Genomic DNA, 24,918 nt, shown 5'->3' with positions numbered 1-24,918 from the left:
GCCACGTAGCAATAAAAAATATACTAAAAACCTTGATTATTCTGGTTAGTCACATTGTACTGCTATTATTTTGAACAATACTGTATATACAATGAAGTCAAAGTCTTTTGGCAGTCAGTGTTGATATTGCGGCAGGCCGCCACAAATAAACTAATGCATGGGAAACCCTGCACACACACACATGCCTATTACAAATTGTAATAATCCAAAAGGCATAGCAAGAAGATAGCAGACTTGATGATTCCTGTGCAGAATGCACACTGAAAGGAGCAGAAGAGGTCTGAGGTCAAATGACACGCTGGAGTCACCTGCTATTGTCATGGTCATGACATGGAGAACAATGGCTGAAGACCAAAATACCATCCATCAGAGAGAAAAGGTCAGAAAGAGAGAATGAAGTTTGAAAAACTTACAGTAAGTGAGAAGTGACATAGTAACTTTGCATTTTCAAGACCACAATCCTACAAGTTTCTGGTTGTTAAAAATGTGTAGAGATTATGTATAAATATTATTTAAAAATATTCCATTACAAAAGAAGAAAAACACAATGAAAATGAAAAAAAATGAACTCAGTTGCACACATTTAACAGGCTCTTCAAATATGCTTCATTCTTTGTTAATATTTTTCAAAGATTTGTTTTCGCTAATCATGGATTCTAAATGCATTGCCACAGATTTCGCTTATGCTTCTCTGTTTTTCATTTGGTGTTTTGACACAAACCTCTCGTGGGGGTGGGCTTAACAGTGATTACTCTCTAGATCTACTCTGATTGGATAGTGAGCTTTTGATGGACAGGTGCTCCTTGACCTGGAAGTACAGACGCGGCTAGTGATGGGCATTTCGGCTCTTTTTCGTGAGCTGGCTCGTTTGACTCAGCTCACTGAAAAGAGCCGGCTCTTTTGGCTCACAAACGGCTCTTTAAAAACAATAATGTTTTGACTATGATATGTGTGAAACAATTCTAATTAAATTATTAAATGAAATCATACTCACAATTTCTCACAATTTCTTTAAAAATGTATTGATTTGTTATGAAAAAAGAATACTACTAAACATTTGCATTTAAATTGCAACTTTTGAATGTATAGAAACAACATTACAAAACAAATACAATCTGAATCTGAACAACATAATAGAACCCATATTAAAGAAAAATAAATAACTGAAACGATTAAACTGGTCCCACTTTGCTGATCATATTTTTATTTTATGACAGATTTGCATTCAGAAATGCAAGCTGCCTTACTTTCGATCGAGGGGCTGATGATCATTAAAATGATTCCAAATGCTGCTGTGCTTCCGACTCATTTTCCTGCCTTTGTTGTTTTCAAAAGCTGTTGTGTTTTTCCTCTCCTCTCCTCCGAGTTTGACACTATGTGCGTGTGTGTGTGTGTGTGTGTGTGATGGCTTGGCCCCTCCCTCATGCCGTATAATTGGTTGACACCTCGTGTATGATTGACAGGAACAGAATGTGAGGCTGATCAGACTGTCGAAATATCTTTTTTTTTTTTGTTCTTTGAATTAGTGAATTATTTTAAATAAAATAAAATGCATACATTATTTCATTATTACATAATTATTTAATTTCTATTGGCCATATATTTTTTTAAATAGAGTCGGCTCTTCAGATATCCGAGCCAGCTCCCTTCGTTCACCTACAAGAGCCGGCTCTTAGAGTCGGCTAATTCACGAACGACCCATCACGCCACTCAGTGGCGCGCATATTCGAAAGCTCTCGCAGTGATTTGTGTGCAAAACGCTTTGTATTGCTAAAAATTTAAATAATAGGCTTGTTTGAAATGTGCCTTGCCTCGCCTGAAATGTAGGCGGGAGTAGGTGGCTGCAGTAAGGGGAGGGGTCAAAAGAGACCTTTTAAGTTGGACACTTCCTGAATCTCGCTGCAATGGAGTAGACGTAGATGAAGTGGATGTAATCGAAATACCACTGTTTTGTCATCATGTGCATCAATTCCTGTGTTCCGCTGAACACAAAGGAGGAAATTTAGAAGAATATTTGCAAACAAGCAGGTTTCTGCCACCATTTCACGTCCATAGTATTTTTCCATACTATACAAGTCAAATCTGCTTTTTTGCAATTTCTTCCTTTGTTATAAGCCAGACCCTTACACTTCTCAGATGAAACCACACAAAGATGAGGCATAATGGCTAAACAGTCCATTTAGATATATATGTGTGCATTTATATTTTTAATGGATTGATTTATTAATTCACACAAACATACAATAGAATAAAGTGAAAATTATAACAAGGAAGAATTCTAATTAAGAGAAAAATTAAATAAATAAAAAAACAATGTCATGAACATGACGCTATGTCTTCAGTCAGTTATTTCCCATCATGCGTTTGAATACACTGTTAAGCCCACCCCCACGAGAGGTTTGTGTCAAAACACCAAACGAAAAACTGCGAAGCATAAGCAAAATCTGTGGCAATGCATTCAGAATCCACGATTAGCGAAAACAAGTCTTTGAAAAACATTAACAAAGAATGAAGCATATTTGAAAAGCCTGTTAAAAATGTGTGACTGAGTTCATTCTTTTCAATTTCGTTGTATTTTTCTTCTTTTGTATTGGCATATTTTTGATAGTTTCTGAAAAAGTTCAGTTTTATAAAGTTACGTTCATTTTTTTTTTAAGCAAATATAATTCCATGGAGTAACAGTACTTGTGTGTGTGATTAATGTGTTTGATGGGGAGCATGAAGTTTTTTTTCCGTACCCGGAATGAGCAGGACTTGAGGAAAGTGCTATGTTGTCCAAGTTTTCCGTTTCCCAGCTATATGAGTCCTTTTCATTTTCTCTTGCAAGTGAAGACACCTGGAGTGGATAAAGACATCAGACATCTTTGTTAAAATTTGGGCTTTATCTACTAATACACACAAGAAGAGGAAGCCAGAATCTTTAAAAACTGAATATTTATATAAAAAAGCTGACTAATCATATCATTATTCCTATCAATTCTTGAAGGCCACCACAGGGTATCACAAATGAAGGCCTTCATATAAAATATTATTTTATAGAAAAGAAAAAATGCATGCACCAAAAAAATCCTCGACTTTACCTGGTTGCTGTATATCATATCCTCCATCATCCCATAGTGTCTTGCGGGGTAGTAACTTTGGTGAGTGGGTGTGTAGGACCTGTCCAAACTAAAGAAAAAGATTTCATAGATTGTCGTCTTTTACCTTTCTTTAAATACCACTTTATACAATACAGATTGTGTCAAAGTCATGTTAGTATCATTACTGATAAAAATCTCTCCATTCAAGGAGCACCTGATTCTAAAATACACTGTATTGGAACAAAAATTGTGGGATCATCTTTAATATAATCACTGATATGTAGAGAGTGCAGAGTTCCTCACATACCTTTGTAAGCGACTATGTCAGCATTAGCAGAAAGAAGAATACATGAGTTATAATTAAATTTATACATTAAAATATAAAAGCATTTAAAATTATACATTGTTATGTTTGAGTTATATTAAGGAACTGTGAGTATTCTGAAAGAAAGAGAGAACTGGATATGAAAAGTGACATTTTGCCAATTTTATGTTTGACAAATTTTACTATAAATAAAATAGCAGGTTTTCGAAAACAAGTATAAATATATAGTTCATACATGAAACTCTAAATGGTGCTGGCTGACTGTGTGTTAAAATTACTGATGATATTCAGAGAGTTCATTTGACATAAGCTGATTGGTTCATGCTGCATATATAGCCAATGAGCTTACTGCTTTGTATTTAAATGCCTGGCTAGTATTCACTCGAGATTATTGCAGCATACTTTTAGAGTTCCCCGAAACCCTCCACCTTCCCCAGCTCCACCTGTATACAGCAGATCTGCTAAGGGTTATTTTATATGCTATTTGTGCAGCAGCAGTATGTCTTAAATACTCATGGCACCATATAGCCATATGCATTGGCAGTAGCAAGTTCCTGTACTTGCTTGTAGCAGCAGCAATAATCTACAACTAAAGCAATAACCAATAGCAGCAGCAATTTAGCAGCAGCGTAGCAGATCTGTTCTGCCAAATACATTAACATTGTCATTAAGTCCAAATACATTAACATTGTCATATCCATCACCACGCTAAAATGTTCAGAGAGTTGTCATGATTGAACTCTGTTTATCAACTTGTATTTCATTAAGTATCAAAACTAATGTACCTGTCTGATCGGCCTCCTTCTAAACTGAAGCGCAAGTAGTTCATGCCATCCAGGTACTGCCCAGGTAGAGAGTCGTCTCCTAACTCTCTCAAATCCTCTGCTCTCAAATATTCTCCACCATCACCTGTCATGGTGTCATCACCTGTTGACAGAACGATGGTTATTACTGTATTCCCATATATCTACAATTTACAATCACATTTAAAGCATTTTATATACATATATAATAAAAGAATCACTTGTTTAAAACGTTAGAGACCTTGAGAGAGAGAGAAAAAACCTGGACCCACATAAATGCACAAAACCTTTACTTTACAGATTCTTTATTCTTTCCATTTATATCTGTCAATGAGTGCATATATTAGCAAAGCCTCTATGATTTGGTACGAAAGCAAACTACAGTGAAGCACTTCTAGGGCAATAACATCAAGGGTAGACTAAATAAAGCAGCTCTGCCACAGTATGGCCAGCAGGGGCAGTGTCTCTAGCCTGTGCTGTAAGCCAATGAGCTGACATACTGTAGACCGACATTGGTGTTTGGCTTTCAGTTGCATATTGGCTCCCTAGAGTGTGGAACAATGGGAAAAACAACACAAATAGTATGCAATATAATTAACTATTAAAAAAAAAAACTGTCTTGTTTTAGATAGTCAGATCTCTCAGATCTTATATGTGTTCAAACTTCCACACTTTTAATTTCACCCTTAAAAATCTAAACATTTGTGTTTTGTGGTTTTTAGGTAATGTCTCTTAGCTTCAAAATCATTTGCTGCATATGGCAGTGTACACCAAAAGGTTGACAAAACACTTTTTAATACATATATACAATATTAAAATGTACAGTCATCATGGGAAAAAAGGATGAAACTGGAATGTCTCAAAGCACAGTTAAATAAAATAAAAATTAATTTAAATAAAATGTGAAAAAATATATATTGAAATACAATAAAAAGTAATAAAAACTATATATATATATATATATATATATATATATATATATATATATATATATATATATATATATATATATATATATTAATTAGTAGTAGTAGGTAGTAGTAGTAGTAGTGACAACAATAAAATAATAATGATAACAAAAAATTACTAAATTACTAAAAGTTTAAAACATGAACAGAAACTCTACTAGTGTGATACTAAATTAACTGCTAAGTAACACCTGCTTCTGCCTAGCCATAGTCATCTTACTGTGATATTGATGTGTTTAATTAGGTTGGCTTTGCCAAGATATGACAATCTAAAAGGTGATATTTATAAATTTAATGCCAAAAAAATACCAACCATGCCTTTATTGTGTCAGTATGTAGGCTACACATTTTACAATTTCCACATATTATACAACTTCCAACTGGGAATTATTTGACCTTTTTAAAGAAGAAGCTGCTATTTTCAAATTATAAAAATACACAAATGTTTAGTAGACTGCTTATTAAAGCTGCGGTAGGGAACTTTTGACGCTCTAGCGGTTAATAAACAGAACTGCTTGCATCTTGCAGAAGAACATCGTAGCCGGAACTACTTCTCTCTGTTTATGTCTATGAAGAATCACAAAGGTAGGCTACTGGGTTACTCCGCCGCGGTATCCCCGAAGCAATCTAAAATAGTCCGAATATAAACACTTATTATAGGTGCACCCTAGTGATTCAGGACAAGCCAAAAACACGGTTTGGAAAATGATTGGTTATTTTTTACCGGGAGCAATGGAGTTTCTGCAAATGGCAATAGGACCACTGGGAGGAGCCAGAGGAGCTTGATTTTTTCACAGATTATCCGTCTCATATTCTACTGTCAGGACATAATGACAGGTTTAATAAATATGTAAAAAATATTTTTTTACAAAAGTTCCCTACAGCACCTTTAACTTACTGGCTGCACTACAATTCCAATAAATTACTGCAACAATAAAACATTAGATATAATGCATAGCATTATGTTTCATGAAAAATAATAAACCACTACAAAATTTAGACAGTCATTAAGTAATATGGATTTAAAGTAGCCAATTCCATCATGCCACACTATTGTTAATATCACTAAAACCCACAAGATCATTAAGAAAGGTTGAGCTTTTACACCACATCAATCCATGCTCTGCCACTCTATACCTTCAAAATCAATAGAGTCATCAGACATAGCCCCATCATCTACAAGTCTTGGAACTGCAGGAAATTCCATGTAAATATACATTAGAAACCCAATCACACTAGATTACACACATCTGAATATCATATTACAAGTGAAAACTTCAGACTTGCCAACATACTTCAGGAAGTATTCTGGGATTGAGTGACTGATTGACTGACTGATTAAATAAAGCAGTTTAATAAAAAAATAAAGCGATAAAATAGAAGTTTTCCACACTCACCCTCTTCGTCAGACACATCAAGGACTTCTGTCATGGTCTCTGGCACATTAAGCTTGTGTTTCTCTGTCACTGTCTACATAGAAACAAATGTGTTTGTTGTTGTTGTTGTTGTTGTTGGTTAAAATCCGCAATACATATATTTTTATGACCTTCATATAAATGCACAAGCTTGGGTTAACTTACTGTTGTTGTAGTTATAATTTCCTCTGTGACTACCCTCAGAGTGTCAACCACAGAGATGTAACCAAGGCGACGTGCGATGGCAAGAGCGGTGTTTCCATTCTACACAGTAGAGGACATAACATCAACAACGATATTAGACATTTGCTTTCTTTTTCTTTGAGGCTTTTTTTCTCCATTCCCGGGGAATATGTATTACAAACGTCTAAATGGTCCATTTTATGCTGATTTTATTGAATAATGTTTAAATGGAGTACACGTTTGCATTTTTGTGTGTGACTGTGATTATATTTACTCACCACAGTGATGGCATTGGGCTTGGCTCCATGCTGGAGTAAGACATTAATGATGTGTGTGTTGCCTTGTTGTGCAGCCTGGTGTAGAGGTGTGTAACCATTCTGACAAGAATACAAATGTTATATTTCACAATATGCCTATAACACATTGCTATCTTTTGTCTAATTAATATATAGGTATATTACACGCTTTTTATGTGGAGATCAATGTATACTGTGGTTATATAGCTATTTTTTATTTAAATATAAAATGGTCTTTATATTATTATTTAAAAAATTCATAGATTAAGAAATACCTTTGTTTTAGCATTGACACTTGCCCCACTCTTCAACAGAAAATTAACCATCTTTGCATTCCCATAGTGACAGGCAACAATAAGAGGTGTGTATCCCAACTGAAATAAAGATCATTTTGTCAGCATCAGTAATAGTTATTGGGGAAAAAAATGTTTTATTTTGGGATACAATAATAATTTTCTTACTTTGGTTTGTTGGTCAATGTTGGCACCGTGCTTAACTAAAATCTCACCAGCACCTACTTTATCTTCTTGGGCAGCAAGATGAAGGGATGTAAGTCCACTCTGAGAAAACATTACAAATAATAAATAAATAAACAAACAAATCAATAAATGATCAAATCAAACCAGAGACCTTAACAAAAACAGAGCTGGAGTTCATCATCACAAAAAATCTGAAATTAAGAGCGAAATAATAGTCTTGGACCTGGCTATTCTTAAAGAAATACAGGGCTTATAAGTGAACAAAGAGTCATGCACACTACACATCCATCAAGAGGTCAGATTAAATGGAAGAACGGCTCCTAATAGGTACAACATTTCTTACCTCTTCTTCCATTTTCTTTTGTCATGTAAAACCACAGTTTTACATACATGACCACTGAGTTATATAGAACTATTAAAAACCACATAATTTTTGCATTGCGTTGTCTCATTGTTATTTGTTATATTTGTTTTTTATTTTATATATATATATATATATATATATATATATATATATATATATATATATATATATTTGCTCTCCTGTAATGTAAATTATTCCACTTGATTCATTTGATTTTGTATCTTTGTCTTATTTCAAATTTAATTTGCTTTATTGTGATAATGTTTCAAAGTATGGAAACACAAAAGACCCCATAGCTAATTTTATCATATTTTAAAGTGATGGAGAGCATATTTAATTATCATTCAATGTTTTTAAACTGCCTAATGCAATTTTGCAAAAAATGTCTTTTTTACAGTGTTTACATTTATTTGATATTTGAAGAGATTTGAAGTATTTTCATAATCATTCACCTTAGTGGTTGCACTGACATTAGCTCCTCTTTGCAGAAGCAGAGCTGCCATCTCACTGTGTCCCTCTTGGGAAGCCAGATGGAGCGGCATCACACCCTGTTTGGTCTGGATGTTGGTCTCAGCTCCATACTGTAGGAGTGTTGTAGCTATTTCCATTTGATTCTTTTTTGCTGCTATATGAAGGGGAGTGTATCCATTCTACATGAACAGAGAAAAGACACAGAGGACAGTTATAGGCTGGTGAAGCTACAGAGAGTTTGTAACAGAAAAAAAGAAATGTTAAATTAAATTTCAAAGAAAAAAAAAAGCATGTCATATATATTTTAAGATGACATCATCTCACCTTGGCTGTGGCATGGGGAGATGCGCCTTTGTCCAAAAGCAGGAGCGCCACTTTCTGGTTATCATAGTGAGCAGCGACATGTAGAGGAGTAAGACCATTCTGCTGGGATGATGGCCAGTGCAACATGATTAAGGGAGAACTGTTAGCATTGCAAAAAGCATTAAATCAAACCTGATGACACATGGAATATTTGATGAAAAAGCAGTGTTAACAGGGATTGTTACAGCGTGGTAAGTTTGAAGGTAAAGTTATCGTCTAGATTAGAGTGCAAGCTCGAGAGAAATCAAAACCTGGTTCCTTATTAAAGAAAAAAGGAAGAAAACAAATTGTTTCTTTTTCTTAACAAAATGTTATCAGTAATGAAACAATGCTTACCAGTACTCTTGCAGTCAACATAGCCTCAATGTATTTCTTTTAAACAACATTCCAAAAATTCTATGAATTAGGCTAAAACCAACCAGTCATGTAAATATTTATAAAAAATAAAAAGTATTTTATATATATATATATATATTAGAGGTGGGCATATATTAATTTTTTAAATCTAGATTAATCTCACTGTGATCTTGAAATTAATCTAGATTAATCTATGGCTCATTCGAATTCTGCCGAAGGCATTCAGAATATGTGTGTTACCCAAATAAAATTGACAAACAGTAAGTCTTTGAGAAGGGGTTTATCAAGTTATGTGGTGCATTAGAAAAGGGGCTCATCTCCTGTTTACAAAATGAATCACAGTTTGTAGGTGTCAAGGTACAGAAACCAAATAATAGCACTGGACAGACTTCAATGTAAAAATGAAATATAGGCTACAATCAAACCTACATTTATTCAGACACCTTCAACATTTCTCACATTATTACAGTTTTGCTATATATATCAAAAATTATATCTGGTTTCTGAATGATTTTTGGTTTGACTGTTAAAACTACAAAGAAATTCAGTCAAGAGCAGTGAGTGAATTTCTTTCTTTTCTTTTCTTGGATTAACATTACAGCAGCCAGTAGCTAAATAGGGCGCGGTCCCTTTAAGAGACGATGAACGCATCTAATATAATACACATACCATTTTTTTCCTCAACTGTTTACTTTGAAGAAATAACTGAATTTCGAGCATAATTTCCAAGGTGGATATTTTGACATATTTTGTATGTATTTGTCGGCATAAGAGCAAAAATAAGCAAATTCGATGTTCTAGTGTTTTGAGACGCCTTTCTCTGCGCGAGCCCTGAACACCAGAACACCGTGGTGTTGAATTGGGCTCTTTCACATCTTTTTGTTTGTTCAAACTGCGATTTGCATTTGTTCGTTCGGGTGCAGGAGGGACTTCGAGGTGAACTTCGCAGAAGAGAGCTCGGTTCAGTGTCGCTGTCCGTGATACGCGGCTCTCTCTCTCGTGCGCACCTAACGGCACGCGCTACTCTTTTTAAGCTTTTCCGCATCTAGTTTTTGGATGCTTTAATGTTTAAATCGACAAGCGGCACAGCTTAACAACACGTGAGAAAGATAAGCTTTCGTGACGATGCGCAGCAGTGGCCCATCAACTGTCCCAAGCATGTTTTTAGGCTGGCCTCAGCCATTAGGTTATATAAAATATCAAGATATCATCATAGCTTGCTTCGTAGAGACCCAGCTCCCAACCCAACTTTGAGAATAGATTAACGGCGATATTTTTTTTATCGCCCGATAAGAGTCTCACGTTAACGGCGATAACGGCCCACCACTAATATATACATACATACATACATACATACATACATACATACATACATACATATATATATATATATATATATATATATATATATATATATATATATAATACTGCACACTTAATCATTTTGTCTTAATCTTAATATTTGCAACAGTGTTTTAAAAACAGATTGTCAGTTCAGTTTGCTTGGGCCTACCTTCCCAGCACAGTCAGGGGGTGCCCGCCGCTGTAGAAGTAGTTTTGCCACATCCAGGCTACCGTATTTTGATGCCACGTGTAAAGGCGTGAACCCTTTCTGCAAATATTTAATTGCAAAATACAGATAAGTCAACTGATCCTTGTCAAACATACTAAACTAACTATATGTATATTACATTATACACAATACTATTATACTGTAAGCCAAGCATAAATATATTCTAAAGAAAATCATTAAAAGCTAAAGCATGTCTTGAGGCACAATGAAGCCTATTAGAATACAGGTAAAATAACTTTATAATTCAAGCAATTAAAGAAAAAATACCTATGTATGAGTTGTTATGTTTTTATATACATTGCATAAGCAATGTACTTTTCTGAATATCAATAGGCTTACATGCGCAAGCACAAAATCTGCTATTCATTTTATACAACAGTGCACTTGTACAAAGTGTTTCATTCCTTGAACGAATCAGGTGAGCCAGTGATTCAACGCCCCGCCCCCATTCAGATGGACACTTTCCCTGCATCCCAATTGCATACTATCCAGCCTGTCTGCCCTGAATAGTATTGAAAATTACTTATATCACATAGAATTTTGGAATGGATATTATGCACATTGGGACACAGGCTTGTTACGTTTCTAATTGAATTAACCATTTTGAACAAGTAATTTGATTTGAATGATTAAATAAATCATTTATCAAAACAAGGGCTTGCTGCCACCTACTGGTGGTTTTATTGTCATCATTATTTTTCCATGACGGCTTAAACCAGCCCAATAGCAGCCAAAGTTTCAACACTAAAGCTCATTTAGAAAAATATTGTTTAATTATCAATATTGACCAAAATTCCTCCATTTGAGGCCCAGGGGAAAAAAAGTTTATAAATAATATTTCATTTACTAAGGCAAATTCTTCACTAAATAAAATCCTTTTTAAAAGATATACACATTTTGCAATTTTTATGTAAGGGATAATGTACAGAATAAACCCCGACATGGTGATCAGGTCTTGTACCAGTCTGAAGGGGTTTATTCTGTGAGAACAACCAGCTGGATGTACATTATCCCACTTATTATATAGCTATTTGCTACATAAGTAAATAATTAGACACAAAATATTTGAAATATTTGAACACAAAGCTTCCGCGAAGACAGCAGCTGCGACCAAGCGGCAAATTCAATCTAAACGGAGATTTAAGGTGCAGTCAAATCACGTATTACACAACATTTCACCACAAAATAATTAAGGCAATAAAAGAATTAAGACAAAAATGTTTTAAAACCTTACCAGTTTGTTAGTTATCTTATAATCCAAAACAATCGTAGCAAAATGGCAGCAGCTGCGTTCGTATTAAACTAGAGCCACTCCGCAATACCAGGATGACATAATTAAACAATTGTACATCATTTTGAATCAAGTTTTAATATTTTATTAGCGACACAAACGCAAAGCTTCCACCAAGAAAAAAATATTTCAAGCAAGAGTACAGCGCCGACTGCTGTTACCCAGATGAGCCTGTGTTATTAGCTTTTACAAGTTGTTATCGAGGGATAACATACTTCCGAATGTCAATTGCTGGTATAAATAGTTTTGGTAACACTTTAGAATAAGGTTCCATTAGTTAATGTTAGTTAATGTATTAATTAACATGAACAAACAATGAATAATACATTTATTACTGTATTTATTCATCTTCGTTAATGTTAGTTAATGAAAATACAGTTATTCATTGTTAGTTCATGCTAATTCACAGTGCATTAACTAATGTTAACAAGCACAACTTTTGATTTAAATAATGCATTAGTAAATGTTGAAATTAACATGAACTAAGACTTATAAATGCTGTAGAAGGATTGTTCTTGCTTAGTTCATGTTAATGAAAGTAGTTAACTAACATTAACTAATGGAACCTTATTCTAAAGTGTTACCATAGTTTTTTCATCAGGGAGGTAAAATCTGGCTATCACTCACCTTGGTAGCTAAAGAGTGAGAAGCGCCAGCCTCCAACAGCACTGAAGTAACGTCCAGATGCCCCTCACGTGCAGCGATATGAAGGGGGGTGTAACCATTAATGGTTGCTGCATCTGGGTGAGCCATGTGTTGTAGCAGGAGCTGGACAATCTCTGTCTTACCCAGACGAGATGCAATGTGAAGTGGAGTCTGATCTTCCTGATGGGTGAGAAGTGTGATATTGGTACATAGATTCATATAGGCACATTTTGAGAACAATGTGTTAAAGTTTTAAGTTTAATTTCAGCAATTTCTTAATCTGTTGTCATTACATTGTATTATACATGGGCTAAGCAACTGCATTTTATCAGCCTCTGACCACCTTGCTCTCACAGACCCCTAAAAGCTTATAGTAGTAACCCACTACTTTTGGCATTGTAATACAGTTGGAATACCTATTCCCTCTCAAATAAAACCGAAGGATTGGATAAATATTAATATTACGTGAACACATGCAGTGTTGAAGTATGCATTTGTCTTACCCTTGCTCTTGCATCCACCATGGCTCCATTTCTCAGAAGACAGCGAACAACTTCCATCTGTCCAGCACGGGCAGCCATGTGCAAAGCAGTCTCTCCACGCTTAGAATACAGATAGAGTATGATATTTCATGCTCTAGACCAGAGATTTCTAACCTTTTTTCTTAGCTTAACCGCCAGGGTTTAAATAATTGAAACACAAAGCCAGTTTCAAAAGGTGGGCATAGGTATCTTAAATTATTCTACCTTTAAGCCATGAAAAGGCATTTCTAGAATGCTTTGCACCAAAGTTAAATTTAATTAAGTATGCTGATGGATATTAATAAACTATATATATTTATGCATAGTTTATTAAGCGCTATGTGTAAGTCAAGTTTGAGCACATTTAAGGTTCCATGATGGAAGACACTCACTATATTGCTGACATCAGGGGAGGCTCCATTCTGCAGTAGTAAAAGAGCAATGTTGAGGTGACCCATGAAGGCTGCAACATGGATTGGTGTGAGACCAGACTAGACAGAGAGAGAGAGAGAGAGAGAGAGAGAGAGAGAGAGAGAGAGAGAGATGAAGAGATGACAATGACATCAACCTAATTATCTATATCAAATAATTAATCAACACACATAATCTACTAACTGTTTCTATCAAATAAGCACAACATCCACATATGAATATGAAGTATATACTGGTATTGTCATACAATTAACAAAAAGCATTAACAAAGGTAACTAACACCAGCTTGCTCTGTTCTTTTTCTATTAGATCTGTTTTCTTTTTATTTATTTTATATTGCTATGTGTACTGCATTAGGCTGAGACTTGTCATAGCACTTGCATATTGTTCTGTTGTTGATTTTGATTGCTTCCATTGTCCTCATTTGTAAGTCAGTTTGGATAAAAGCATCTATTAAATGACTCAATGTAAATGTATTGTGATTATATTGATATACAGTATTGATCAATAAAATGAATAGACCCAAAACAGATCTATTGTGTTCTGAATCTATGTTGTACTACGCTGACTGTACAGAAATAATTAATGGACTTGATCTGAATTTGCTAAAATATGTTGAACAAAGCTAAAACAAAACATTTTTTTATTAACTTTCAGTTATGTGAACCCTTGTTCCCTGAGTAGAGGTAAGAAGTTGCATCAGTAGCTGACACTACGGAAACAATTGGTCAGTCAAAAAATGGTGATTTTGTCCAAATTTGCAGTAAGCCATAAATCTATTTCCTATTTGAACATGTAGAAACAGGATGGCATACGTAAAAAAAAAAAAAAAAAAAAACATCAGGATATATTTGACAGAAGTCTCCATGCTGGCAGATGGACAGAGAGAGGTGTCAGGTGCTCTTTCACTGAAGCCTGTGACACAGGGATCTGAATGGCCAAGTGTCTGTCTGAGCCTGAATGAGCTGATACGATCACCTGAGAATGTGTTAGGGATAGAGCCTGCAACGTCTCTAACTGTGTCATAAGGTGTATAAAAAATGTTGGACTGGATATTGAGGCCAGCGTGAACGATCAGGCACCGCTTGAAGGAAATACAATGCCGCAGGCATATGGAGAGATGGACATAACTCCTAAGGGTTCGGTGGGCTGCACTCCTTTTCCTTACCAACAGGTCAGGGATGATTTTCTTGAATTAAAGACCAGGAAGACTTATCAGCCAGGTCAATTCCCAATGCATGGTTGTTGGACACACACCCCAGACTTTCGGAGGTAGAGGGAAGACAATATCAAAACTCTTCTGCTCCTGCTTATGACACTGGAGAAAATTGCAAGAACAACTTGCAGACATTACAAGCTCTCAAGTGTGTAAAGGAATGAACAGCTTGAACATAGTTGAGTGCTGCTTTGCCTTGGAATTTCTTGATGACAGCGCTGACCATGTTACAGAAAAGCACAGACAGAGATACTGGACAGAGGCATTCAGCAAAAAGGTCTTCTCATTTCCTTCTAATCTCTGTGAGATTTAGCCACAAATGCCTTTTTGTTGCAAAAAAAAAAAAAACCTGCAATGGAGAGACTGACTGTGCAAACCATGTGATTTGTGACTTGAAGCACCAGATCTGTGGCACACAGGCGATCAGAGTTTAGAGTTCAGACAAGCACCTTTGAACATATCCTTAAAGACGTCCTCTTAGCACAACTGTAGTACCGCCATGGCCAGCAGTACATCTTTCCCTAATCAGGATTAGATGGAATGGTAGGATTTGTTTTCAAAGATAGGACCAATGACTGTGTTAAATTTCCTACAAAAAGGAAATAACCTTTGAAATATCCATATACCCTTGCTCCACTAACTCATGATGGTGGTAAAGTTAGAAGTAGCCAGATTAGTGATACGATCTCAAATCAGCTGCTTTGAAGACCTTGATGACTCATCTTGGAAATCTAGAATGTGGATGCAAATTAAAAACCGAGCAGAAAGCACTCATCCAACTCGGACTGCTCTTCCTGCTGGTCAGTATCTAGCCAGTTCATATTAAGCCTGTCCAAAAGCACATGAAACCACCTAAGTAGGTTCTTGAAAGGTAAAAAAAAAAAGCCACCACAGAAACAGATTGATTCTGATCTTCCATCTGTCCTTAAAAATAAAGTGAGTAGGGAGCGAAGCACTTTAACTCAAAAGTTGTCACAGTGCACAAATTAAGAAATGCCACCAATGCTAGTGCCTTCTGAGTGAACCTATAAAAGGGAACTGCAGAGCTTTCTGAGAAATTCTGCACAGATTCTATGCAGGCTTATAATTAAGATTATGGCAAATAACTAAACTGAATAAATAACTGAAACGTTATTATTATATCAAATGAGACAAAATTCCTCCATGTTGTTCATGTGGTAGTGGTAGTCTCTGTGCCCATACCTCAGTGATAGCTTGAATGAATGCTCCATACTTGATCAAGAGCTCCATCACTTTGACTCTGTTTTTCTTACAGGCAATGTGCAGAGGAGTGAAACCATTCTAAAAAGAAGCAAACAAGCAAGACCGTGTAAGATTCTTAAAAGCTTTATAGAAGAAACAGGACCCACAATAATAAGAATGCATGTACCAATGCTCGGGCATTCGGGTTGGCTCTCTTGTCTAATAGAAGTTTGGTAACTCTGTAGTGACCACAGTGGGCGGCAACATGGAGGGCTGTCAGGTAGTCCAGTGTGACATCATCAACAGGTGCCTTGTGCTGCAGCAGGTGTTTGACACACTCCACATGGTCACCCTGCGCTGCCATGTGGAGTGGAGATAAACCGTTCTAGACACAAAAGTAAATTGAAAAAGAAAGTAAGAGAAAACTCTATCATTGACACATCACATATTAGTCTGTATGTGTTTGGTGGTTAGACATTTGTAAAATTCGAAAAGTGGTATGTGATGGGATGAGCTGTAGTGTTACGTAATGTATTAAATTATTGAGTAACTTTTACTCACAGTAACTAACAAGGTTTTTCAGCATTTAGAATTTAATTGAAAAAAGTTTCTGAAATTAATAAAAATATGATTACATTTAAACAATTTAAGAATGTATTTCATGTTTACTATGATTTACCAATCCATGTTATCAGAAACACAACACCATATCATTAGATAATATTAATACTTTTTTTTATACGCCTAACAAAATTAGCATTTATTTCATTTATGTTATTGTGTTGATTTTTTTTGAAACTGCTATTTCTTTAAATTTCCCTTTTCTGATAATTTTCTTTACCAAATGATCTTGCTACTCCTTAAATTTTTTCTTGTATTAGCTGGTTGACACCATCTCTAACAGTGCTTACCTACTTCTAAAATACAGATTATTATTATTCCTAAATTACATATTACTAAATATTGTTTGGTAGTGTATCTTTGGACATGTTGCAGTGTATGCAAAACAGCATGTTATGTGAAGGGAAAGACTTTCAAAGCTATAACAGACAATACAGTAACATAAAGCTTTACCCTTTACCTTCAACAACACATTACAGTTAACGTCCAGAATTTCTATTTATTATTACACAAAAACAATAGCATATTTTATTATAAAATTCATCATTTCGATAACTACCTTGGTTCTGGCCAGCATGGGGGCTCCTCTCTCCAATAAGAGCTCCACTGCTGTGTCATGGCCACTTCTTGCTGCGCAGTGTAAAGGTGTGAGGCCATCCTGCAACATAGACATTCTCACCTTAAGGTCTCATCAGTAATTTCATTACAAAACACTTTGGAACCTGAAAAACCTCACAAATGTGACGTTATCTACAAGTACTGTACATTCTCTGTACACTTTCAACCATAGTCTCTCTCCTGTGTCTTTTATACTACTGCAGAATAGTGTATTCGTCATTGCTTATAGGACATAAAAAGCACTGCTGAAATCAGTAACATCAGAGCATGAAAGGGGTGTGTGTGTGTGTGTGTGTGTGTGTGAAGGATGATACATCAGACACTGCAGGAGGGAGACTGCAGAAGAAAGGGACAGAACACAACCAGCTGGACTCCACACTGCAGTCAAAATCTGAAGAAGAACACAGCCGGTCATGGCTTTAATCAGACCACACACACACAGACAGCTACAGTGACTCATCATCACTGGTGACTGCAGAAAGGAATTCTGGTTTCCCCTAATATTACAATTCAGGCAAAAATAAATCTTTGTGCATTTGAATATATAAATACACATTATATTTGCAGCATTTTAATATTTTGACAAATTAAAGTCTATGAAATTTAACTGAATTATGTAATTATAATGGGATTATAACAATGCATGTAACAAAGGCTTTAAAGACTTCTGACTACTTATTAGATCATCTGACTGCTTTCGGATCGAGACTTTCAATTAATGAAGATTCCAGTAGGCCCTTCTGTGATGATTTTGTATGTTTTCCCTGTGTTTGCAAGGGTTTCCTTCAGGTGCTCTTGTTTTCTGCACAAGTCAAAGACATGTAGGTCAGGGGAACTGGCAACACTAATTTTCTTATAGATTCAGAGTGTAAATGTGTTTGTCTGTGTTAGCCCTGTTGTGAACTGATCATTCATTTTCTGCATTTGGCCCAAGACAGTAGTTAGCAAATACAATGTTTAATTTTAATAATTTATGTTATATTAGTTATTTTCAATAAGAAAGGTCATCCTGTGTAAATTGTGCCAACATAATTTGCTGCTAATACTGCTGTGGTGCAGACAGGAGCAGTCAAAGTAGAGAGAGAGTTTCTTAATTTCAATAGGCAATTTTTAATGTTTATTAAGTAGTTTGATATAAAGCTGATTACACTTTTAAGAGCAACTAAAAAAATATATATCTAAGCATGGCATTCCTTTTTTTCTATTGCTAACTGACATTTGGCTTATATCAGACACATAAAAATGCTAGCCATAAGCCATCTCACCTATGTGTATACAGTATGTACAAAACAAAAGTGCTAACACATTGTTACTAACCCTTGTTTTGGCATCAATCTGAGACCCTCTGTCCAACAGCAGATGAACCATATTAGTGTTTCCCCTCTTAGATGCAACGTGTAGTGGCGTGATCCCATTCTGTAAAGACAAAAGAAACAAATATAATATATGTTGTCTTTAGAAATTAATGGAGCTGAGAATCATCTTTTTATATTTTATGGATTTCGTAAATACTACTCTAGAATCACAAGCATTGTCTAAAACTTGGACTGCACATCATTCTGTAACTACATAATTTCAGATAGTTGTTAACTTTGGTTCAGATATGAACTTTCAGTTTCATAAATGCAGAAAACTAAATTAAAATTAATGACCATTTAGCCCTTTTTGAATGATTTATTCTTAATTTTTGTATTGTATCTTATTGTGGTATCATGAAGTAGCTTTAATAGTAAATGTACAAGTGCTTAAGGCAGTCAAGCTTATGTACATGCATGTAAAAGCTGTAAACACTCACCCTTGCAGTGAAGTCCACAGCAGCCCCTCTATTGAGGAGGAGTGTTGCAACATTTACATTTCCATAGTGAGCAGCGATATGCAGGGGTGTAAATCCACTCTACAAAAAGAATCAAAAAAGGGGATGGGGCACAAGAAAAAATAAAATATAAAACATGAGATTTTAGACAACATTCCTACAATGCTTTAGATCCAAGCTGTCAATAAACACAGATCTGAAAACAGCTAACCTCACCTATACAACCATGTTAATTCACAATTAAAAAGCTGGTTTCAGATCTGCAATTAGTGGCATCTTCAACTCCAAACAAAAACTGCATCCCTGACTTTATCTTGTTTGTATAGACTATATTAGCATGCAGCAATCACATAAAGTACAAAATGGACAATTATGAATATGGATTCAGCTCATTGTTGCCTCAAAGGCACCTTTGGTCCCATGTGAAGAAGTCTGAAAAGAAACCTTAAACATGAATTTTGACAACTAAAACATACATAAACATACACATATAAACTTTAAGAGAGGTCAAACTCCTAGACATAGGCATGCAATCAAATAAATATACTAAAATGACAAATAAATTAACTTAAAATAACAAGAAGCTGTTGACAGAACATAAAAGACACAACATTTCAGATGACATACTGTAATAAAAACAAGGGAGACATAATCGAACAAGACTAAAGAAAACATAAAATTATCAAAAAACAAAAGTGCAGTATGCAGATAATATCAGTAATAAAATCATGTCTGGACTATAAGAAGGTAAAGATTGTAGAGGAGTTTAAATATGTGAAATTCTTGCCTTACCTTCCCATTCTGAAAGTCACGGTCCGATTTAATGTGAAAACATCATTTACAAAAGTGTGAAGAATATATTGACTGTGTGAAACACGTTCAAAGCTGGTGCAAAATCAAATATGCGATGCAGCATGCTGTGCAGTGGATAATTACATTAAAACCTAATAAAAACTTTGCAAACAGCAAATTTCCTGCAAAGGTTAAAGAAATCCGATAATTTCGAAGTACATAATTATATAGACCACTAACTACAAAAAAATCATTCTGAACATACTTTTGTAACATGTATTAAATTGCATTGAGCTGTTAGCATTCATACATCCAGCTGTGTATCACATAATAATCATTCCATCAATAATAATAATAATAATATAAATAATATTCAGAATCATATCAAAAAATCATAACTGACAATGCTAACACAACAACAGTTTAAGAATGTACTGTATATGCCACCTGCAAACATTCAAACACTATTTCTAGTGGATGTATGGATGTTGAAAAAGAATGATTAATCAGACTTAGCACAGCGCATATATATGTATTATTAAAGAGCTTAATGCAATCACACTAAGGTGTGCTGGAAGTCAAGTAATTGTTGTTGAAAGGCAAATTCATGCCACTGGGGTCTATTTGACCTTTAGGTGAGAGTAATGATTTTTTTTTTTCATTTGATTAAAGCCATGTGACTGGCTTCCCTAGGCTTGTGTTTATTTCAGTAAAGGCAGCTACAAAGCCAATATAAGACAGTGTTGTGCACTAAATTTTATATTTTAGGTATATATATATATATATATATATATATATATATATATATATATATATATATATATAGTTTCAACTCAACTGAGAATGCATCACTTTTGCATTAACAGTGATGTTAAAGTGCCCTTCCAGCTTAAGTTATAGACTGTATATACTGTATATAGACTGTAAGTTATAGAGCTAATAGATGTTAGGAGGATAGACACTGTCTGCATTGACCTTATCTATATCTGATTATAATAGCTAAAATTAAACATCAGCAGCAATCATGGCACTACACATACCATAATATTCTCAATCAATAAGTTTACAAATAAAACTGAAATTTCTGATGTGACATATGCAAAGGGGTTTGGATGATGCTGTGAATGAGACTAACCAGCCATGCAAAGGTTTAAAGGAACTAAAAATGCTGAGTAAACAAACAGAAAAGCTCAATTCTGCATGACAATAAGAGGACCAAAAATGAATACAATAAATCAATAGTTTTTATTTGCCAGAAAAAGGAACTAGATAAATATCTCTACCTCAGTTGTCCTATTGACCATCATCTGTTGCAGCAAAAACAGGGAAGGAAATAGCCTGGTTATATTTCATTCAAACACATTTGGGGTTGATAGCGGCAGCATGCAAATTGTGCCAGAGAAGCAAGAGGTCTTCATTTTTCTTGGAGTGACCATATCTATTACCCAGCCTGCCACTAGAAACCCAAGCTTAAAGGTATACTAACATGAGATGATGAATTGTATGAGGTCATGTGACCACTCAATCACATTATTTCAGTAATAACTCCTTTTATCGCTTTCAGTTGCAAAATAAATTAGCCCTTGTAATAAATACTCCTGTAAATACTGTGGTGATCTTGGCTCATGAATTTGCTTTTGTGTGGTGCAGCATATCAATAGTTATCAAAAGACAGGACAACAGGCAAAACAGACAAAATCACACATTAAAACGTCACACTTATAATTTAACATTAATTAATTTAATGTTCTATATTTACAGGAATTTGTATGAAATATTGTAAATTAGACTAGACTAAAAATAGCTTATGTTTCTCAAAAGTTGATAATAGCAATACATAAAAATTAACATTTCATATGGCATTTATGCCGACAAATGTCTAAAATTATTTTGAAATGAATCACTTTTTTTGGTTTGAAACTAAAACTAAAATTAAACTGGCACATTTTTAATTATCAGAGACATTCTTAATGTTGCATGCTTTCTTTGAACTAAAATTAAAACCACACTTACAGTATAAACCGTTGGCTTTTTTTTAAAAGAAAAATAAATACCTCTATTAGCATTTCCAAAAAAAAAAAAAAAAAGAATGAAACCATTCAGTCTCAAACACATACCACACGCAACAGACATGCATGCACACTTTCACACAAATGAAGGCTACATGTATTTTGCAAGTGCATGCTGTTTCTGCATATTTACAGTCAGTTATGGTAAGAAGTGAATATTTCTATGACTGATCAAATAAAGTAATGTGTAAGAAGATAAAACAGTGAAACCCGGATAGCGTTGGGATGGAAACACAGGATGCAGGCACATTTATACTGGAGAGAGAAACAGAGAAATGCAGAGAGACAAACACAGACAAAAGATTTCATCTGGCACAATAATGGAAGACACTAAAATCATCCTCGAATCACGGCAAGTCACATACAAACATAACCATAAACAAGACAAGATGTTTTACAAGATGCTGAATCTGTAATGTTCTGTTAGTAGCAACATGCAAGGTAAGTAAAGGAATCTTAAGATATGAAATTAATCTGATGATTGTTTCAATTGGTGTTTACAATATACCTAAAATACAAAAACTACTACTTTTTAACATCAGAGTTTTTAATTAAACCATTTATTATGACAAAATCAATGTGAATGTGTTACTTCCAATTCAATCACTGAGCAAGTCATTAGCAGTGTTGGGTGTTAATAGTTACTAAGAAATTATTTAATGTAATTTAATTGTTTTTTCCTTGAAAAAGTAAAGTAAAGGATTACTCTTATTTTATTTCTGTCGTTTAATTACAGTTCTTTTTCAGTCAGATCGGATGACCAACGAATTGTGATCTCGCCTAGAGTGTAAACTAAATGAGCCAATGCACATTGGCATGCGATTATTGCATCCAACTGCAACTGATCACAGTGTGAGTATAAGTAGGCAGCAGATGCAGCACAAATTCAAGTTTTCGCTGAGGTGCTGAGCTGGTGACTCGGCCGTTCAGCAGTGGTACTGGGGCTGTGGCAACAGGATGTGACATCTCTGTTCCCTCCTTCAGGGAACGAGGGTTACCATACATAATCCAGATGTCACTGATCACAGAGTGAGTATAAGTAGGCAGCCGATGCAGTGCATATTCAGCTTTTCACTTAGGAGTCGAGCAATTCTGTTCCAGACCTTCTGCTTATCGAGAGAGAATCTACAGTTTGAGTTCAAGCACGCTCTACATTAGGCTGCACTACCCACTGTGGGTGTTGCAGGCAGCCATCTCCCCTGTGTGCTTCAGCACAATAAAAGAGCATTCAAGGGTGGAACATCTTTTTAAATATGTGTCTTGCCATCTGTGTTTTTCTGGATGCAATCGTTACCTGGCGCCAGATGATGGTCACAATTGCTGCCTCTCATGTCTGGGCATTAAGCACACTGAGGTGGCTTTCATGGATGAGGCATGCTCCCATTAGGGGAGAATGACTGTCTCGGAGTTGCGGAGCAGACTCTGTTTCCTGCCGAAGTGCATGTGCCACTGCTTAGATCTAGGGTTCCCTCTGGAGGCAGCTGGGGGCACCCTACTTCTGTCACTGACCGGACTGGTCTCATGGTGAGAGTGAGGAAATACCCTCTGAGGAAACTAACCTCCAAGGGCTCCTCCTTCCACTGGCACTTTGAAGCCAGTGGAGTTGTCGAGAGAGCAGGCTGGACCCTCCAAAGGGGTACCTCCAGTGTTTCCCAAGGCTACCCCCAACGATCGGATGTCAATCGCTACATCGGAAGGTGAGCCAGAATTTTCTGGGAAGGAAAATTCAGATCTGGAAATGATGGCTATGCTTTACCGGGCCACTGAGAGTGTTGGGCTCGAGTGGAATTCCACCGCTTCCTGAACCCTCAAAGTTGGTCGATTGGTTTCTCAGGGTGGCTCGCACTGGCTCTCAGGGCCCCACCCCTGTGCCTTTCTTCCTGGAGGTGCATGATGAGCTCACTGGGTCATGGATGTCACCTATCACTGCCAGAAACAGCCCCAGTGCCTCATCCTCCCTCACCACTCTCAATGGTGGCGCAGCACAGGGGTACACAGAAGTCCCCCAGGGGCAGCAGTCGGTTGCAATGAAATTCTGTCCAACTTGGAGGGGCAATCCATTGCTCCCCTCCCTGGCACTTGGCAGCTCTGATTGCAGTGCTATGGTACTTACATGCTATGGCTTTGATGCAGGTGCACCAGGCCAAGGCACTGAGGGACTTGCACGAGGGTTGGCACGCCCCTCTGAAGTTCTCAAAGAATTCTGCACCACAAAGGACTTACGCAACAAGCAACTAAGTTTACGTTGCGGTCTCTGGGTCATGCAATGTCAACTATGGTGGTCCAGGAGTGCCATCCGTGGCTGTATCTGGCCGACATGCATGAGACATGATTTTTGAACACCCCCGTGTCCCAGATGCCTTTTTGGCGACATGGTGGATCACTTTGCCCAGCAGTTCTCCGCTGCCCAAAACTAAGTCCATCAGGTACATCTTGCCCCGGTGTGCAGCTACTGCCTCCACGTAGCCACCAGCAGCAGAACCTCAGCCTGCTCGTCGCCGAGGGTGGCCACCTGCCACTGATATTACTGATACACCAGATGCCCCTTTCTTGTGTGCAGAGATCACAGTCCTGCTGGCGAATGATGTACCTGTGGCCCTTTGTTAGGCATCCCAATTCATTAGTCGTCGTGATGTTGAGAGTGACCAATTGAAAGGGAAAGTCTTGGTTACGTATGGTAACACTCATTCCCTGAAGGAGGGAACGGAGATGTCACATCCCGTTGCCACAGCACCAGTACCACTGCTGAACAGCCGAGTCACTGGCTCAGCACTTCAGCGAAAATCGGAATTTGTGCTGCATCTGCTGCCTACTTATACTCACACTGTGATCAGTGGCAGTTGGATGCAATAATCGCATGCCAATGTGCATTGGCTCGTTTAGTTTACACTTGAAGTGGATTGGTCTCTCTAGGTGAGATCCCAACTTCTCTATCATCTGATGTGATGTCTCCGGTCCCTCCTTCAGGGAGCAAGGGTTACCATACATAACGGATACGTTACTTCTTATGTACTTACTGT

At 36.3% G+C, this 24,918-nt stretch overlaps 1 protein-coding gene across 41 annotated transcripts in view; it reads right to left on the bottom strand.

The window, feature by feature from the left end:
* ank2b (ankyrin 2b, neuronal) overlaps positions 1-24,918 on the bottom strand; it is a 186,025-nt gene that overhangs the window by 55,884 nt on the left and 105,223 nt on the right. For 20 of the 41 annotated variants that reach the window (XM_026268115.1, XM_026268109.1, XM_026268103.1 and 17 more), the window contains exons 7-30: positions 21,113-21,136; positions 19,830-19,838; positions 19,020-19,118; positions 18,542-18,640; positions 17,166-17,264; positions 16,173-16,370; positions 15,986-16,084; positions 13,527-13,625; positions 13,117-13,215; positions 12,596-12,793; positions 10,618-10,716; positions 8,709-8,810; positions 8,366-8,563; positions 7,532-7,630; positions 7,346-7,444; positions 7,053-7,151; positions 6,757-6,855; positions 6,574-6,646; positions 6,314-6,367; positions 4,191-4,332; positions 3,388-3,399; positions 3,081-3,168; positions 2,739-2,836; positions 309-344 (exon numbers count right to left, since the gene is read on the bottom strand). In XM_026268115.1, the coding sequence (XP_026123900.1) occupies positions 309-344; positions 2,739-2,836; positions 3,081-3,168; positions 3,388-3,399; positions 4,191-4,332; positions 6,314-6,367; positions 6,574-6,646; positions 6,757-6,855; positions 7,053-7,151; positions 7,346-7,444; positions 7,532-7,630; positions 8,366-8,563; positions 8,709-8,810; positions 10,618-10,716; positions 12,596-12,793; positions 13,117-13,215; positions 13,527-13,625; positions 15,986-16,084; positions 16,173-16,370; positions 17,166-17,264; positions 18,542-18,640; positions 19,020-19,118; positions 19,830-19,838; positions 21,113-21,136 (2,321 nt within the window). The remainder of the gene's footprint in view (positions 1-308; positions 345-2,738; positions 2,837-3,080; positions 3,169-3,387; positions 3,400-4,190; positions 4,333-6,313; positions 6,368-6,573; positions 6,647-6,756; positions 6,856-7,052; positions 7,152-7,345; positions 7,445-7,531; positions 7,631-8,365; positions 8,564-8,708; positions 8,811-10,617; positions 10,717-12,595; positions 12,794-13,116; positions 13,216-13,526; positions 13,626-15,985; positions 16,085-16,172; positions 16,371-17,165; positions 17,265-18,541; positions 18,641-19,019; positions 19,119-19,829; positions 19,839-21,112; positions 21,137-24,918) is intronic. The other 21 variants (XM_026268114.1, XM_026268110.1, XM_026268107.1 and 18 more) reach the window with 16 other exon arrangements.

The sequence above is a fragment of the Carassius auratus genome, chromosome 7, assembly GCF_003368295.1.
Source record: "Carassius auratus strain Wakin chromosome 7, ASM336829v1, whole genome shotgun sequence".
In the NCBI taxonomy this organism is placed as follows: domain Eukaryota; kingdom Metazoa; phylum Chordata; class Actinopteri; order Cypriniformes; family Cyprinidae; genus Carassius; species Carassius auratus.
The sequence above is the reverse complement of the archived record's forward strand: the minus strand, read 5'-3'. Positions and strand labels throughout refer to the sequence as shown.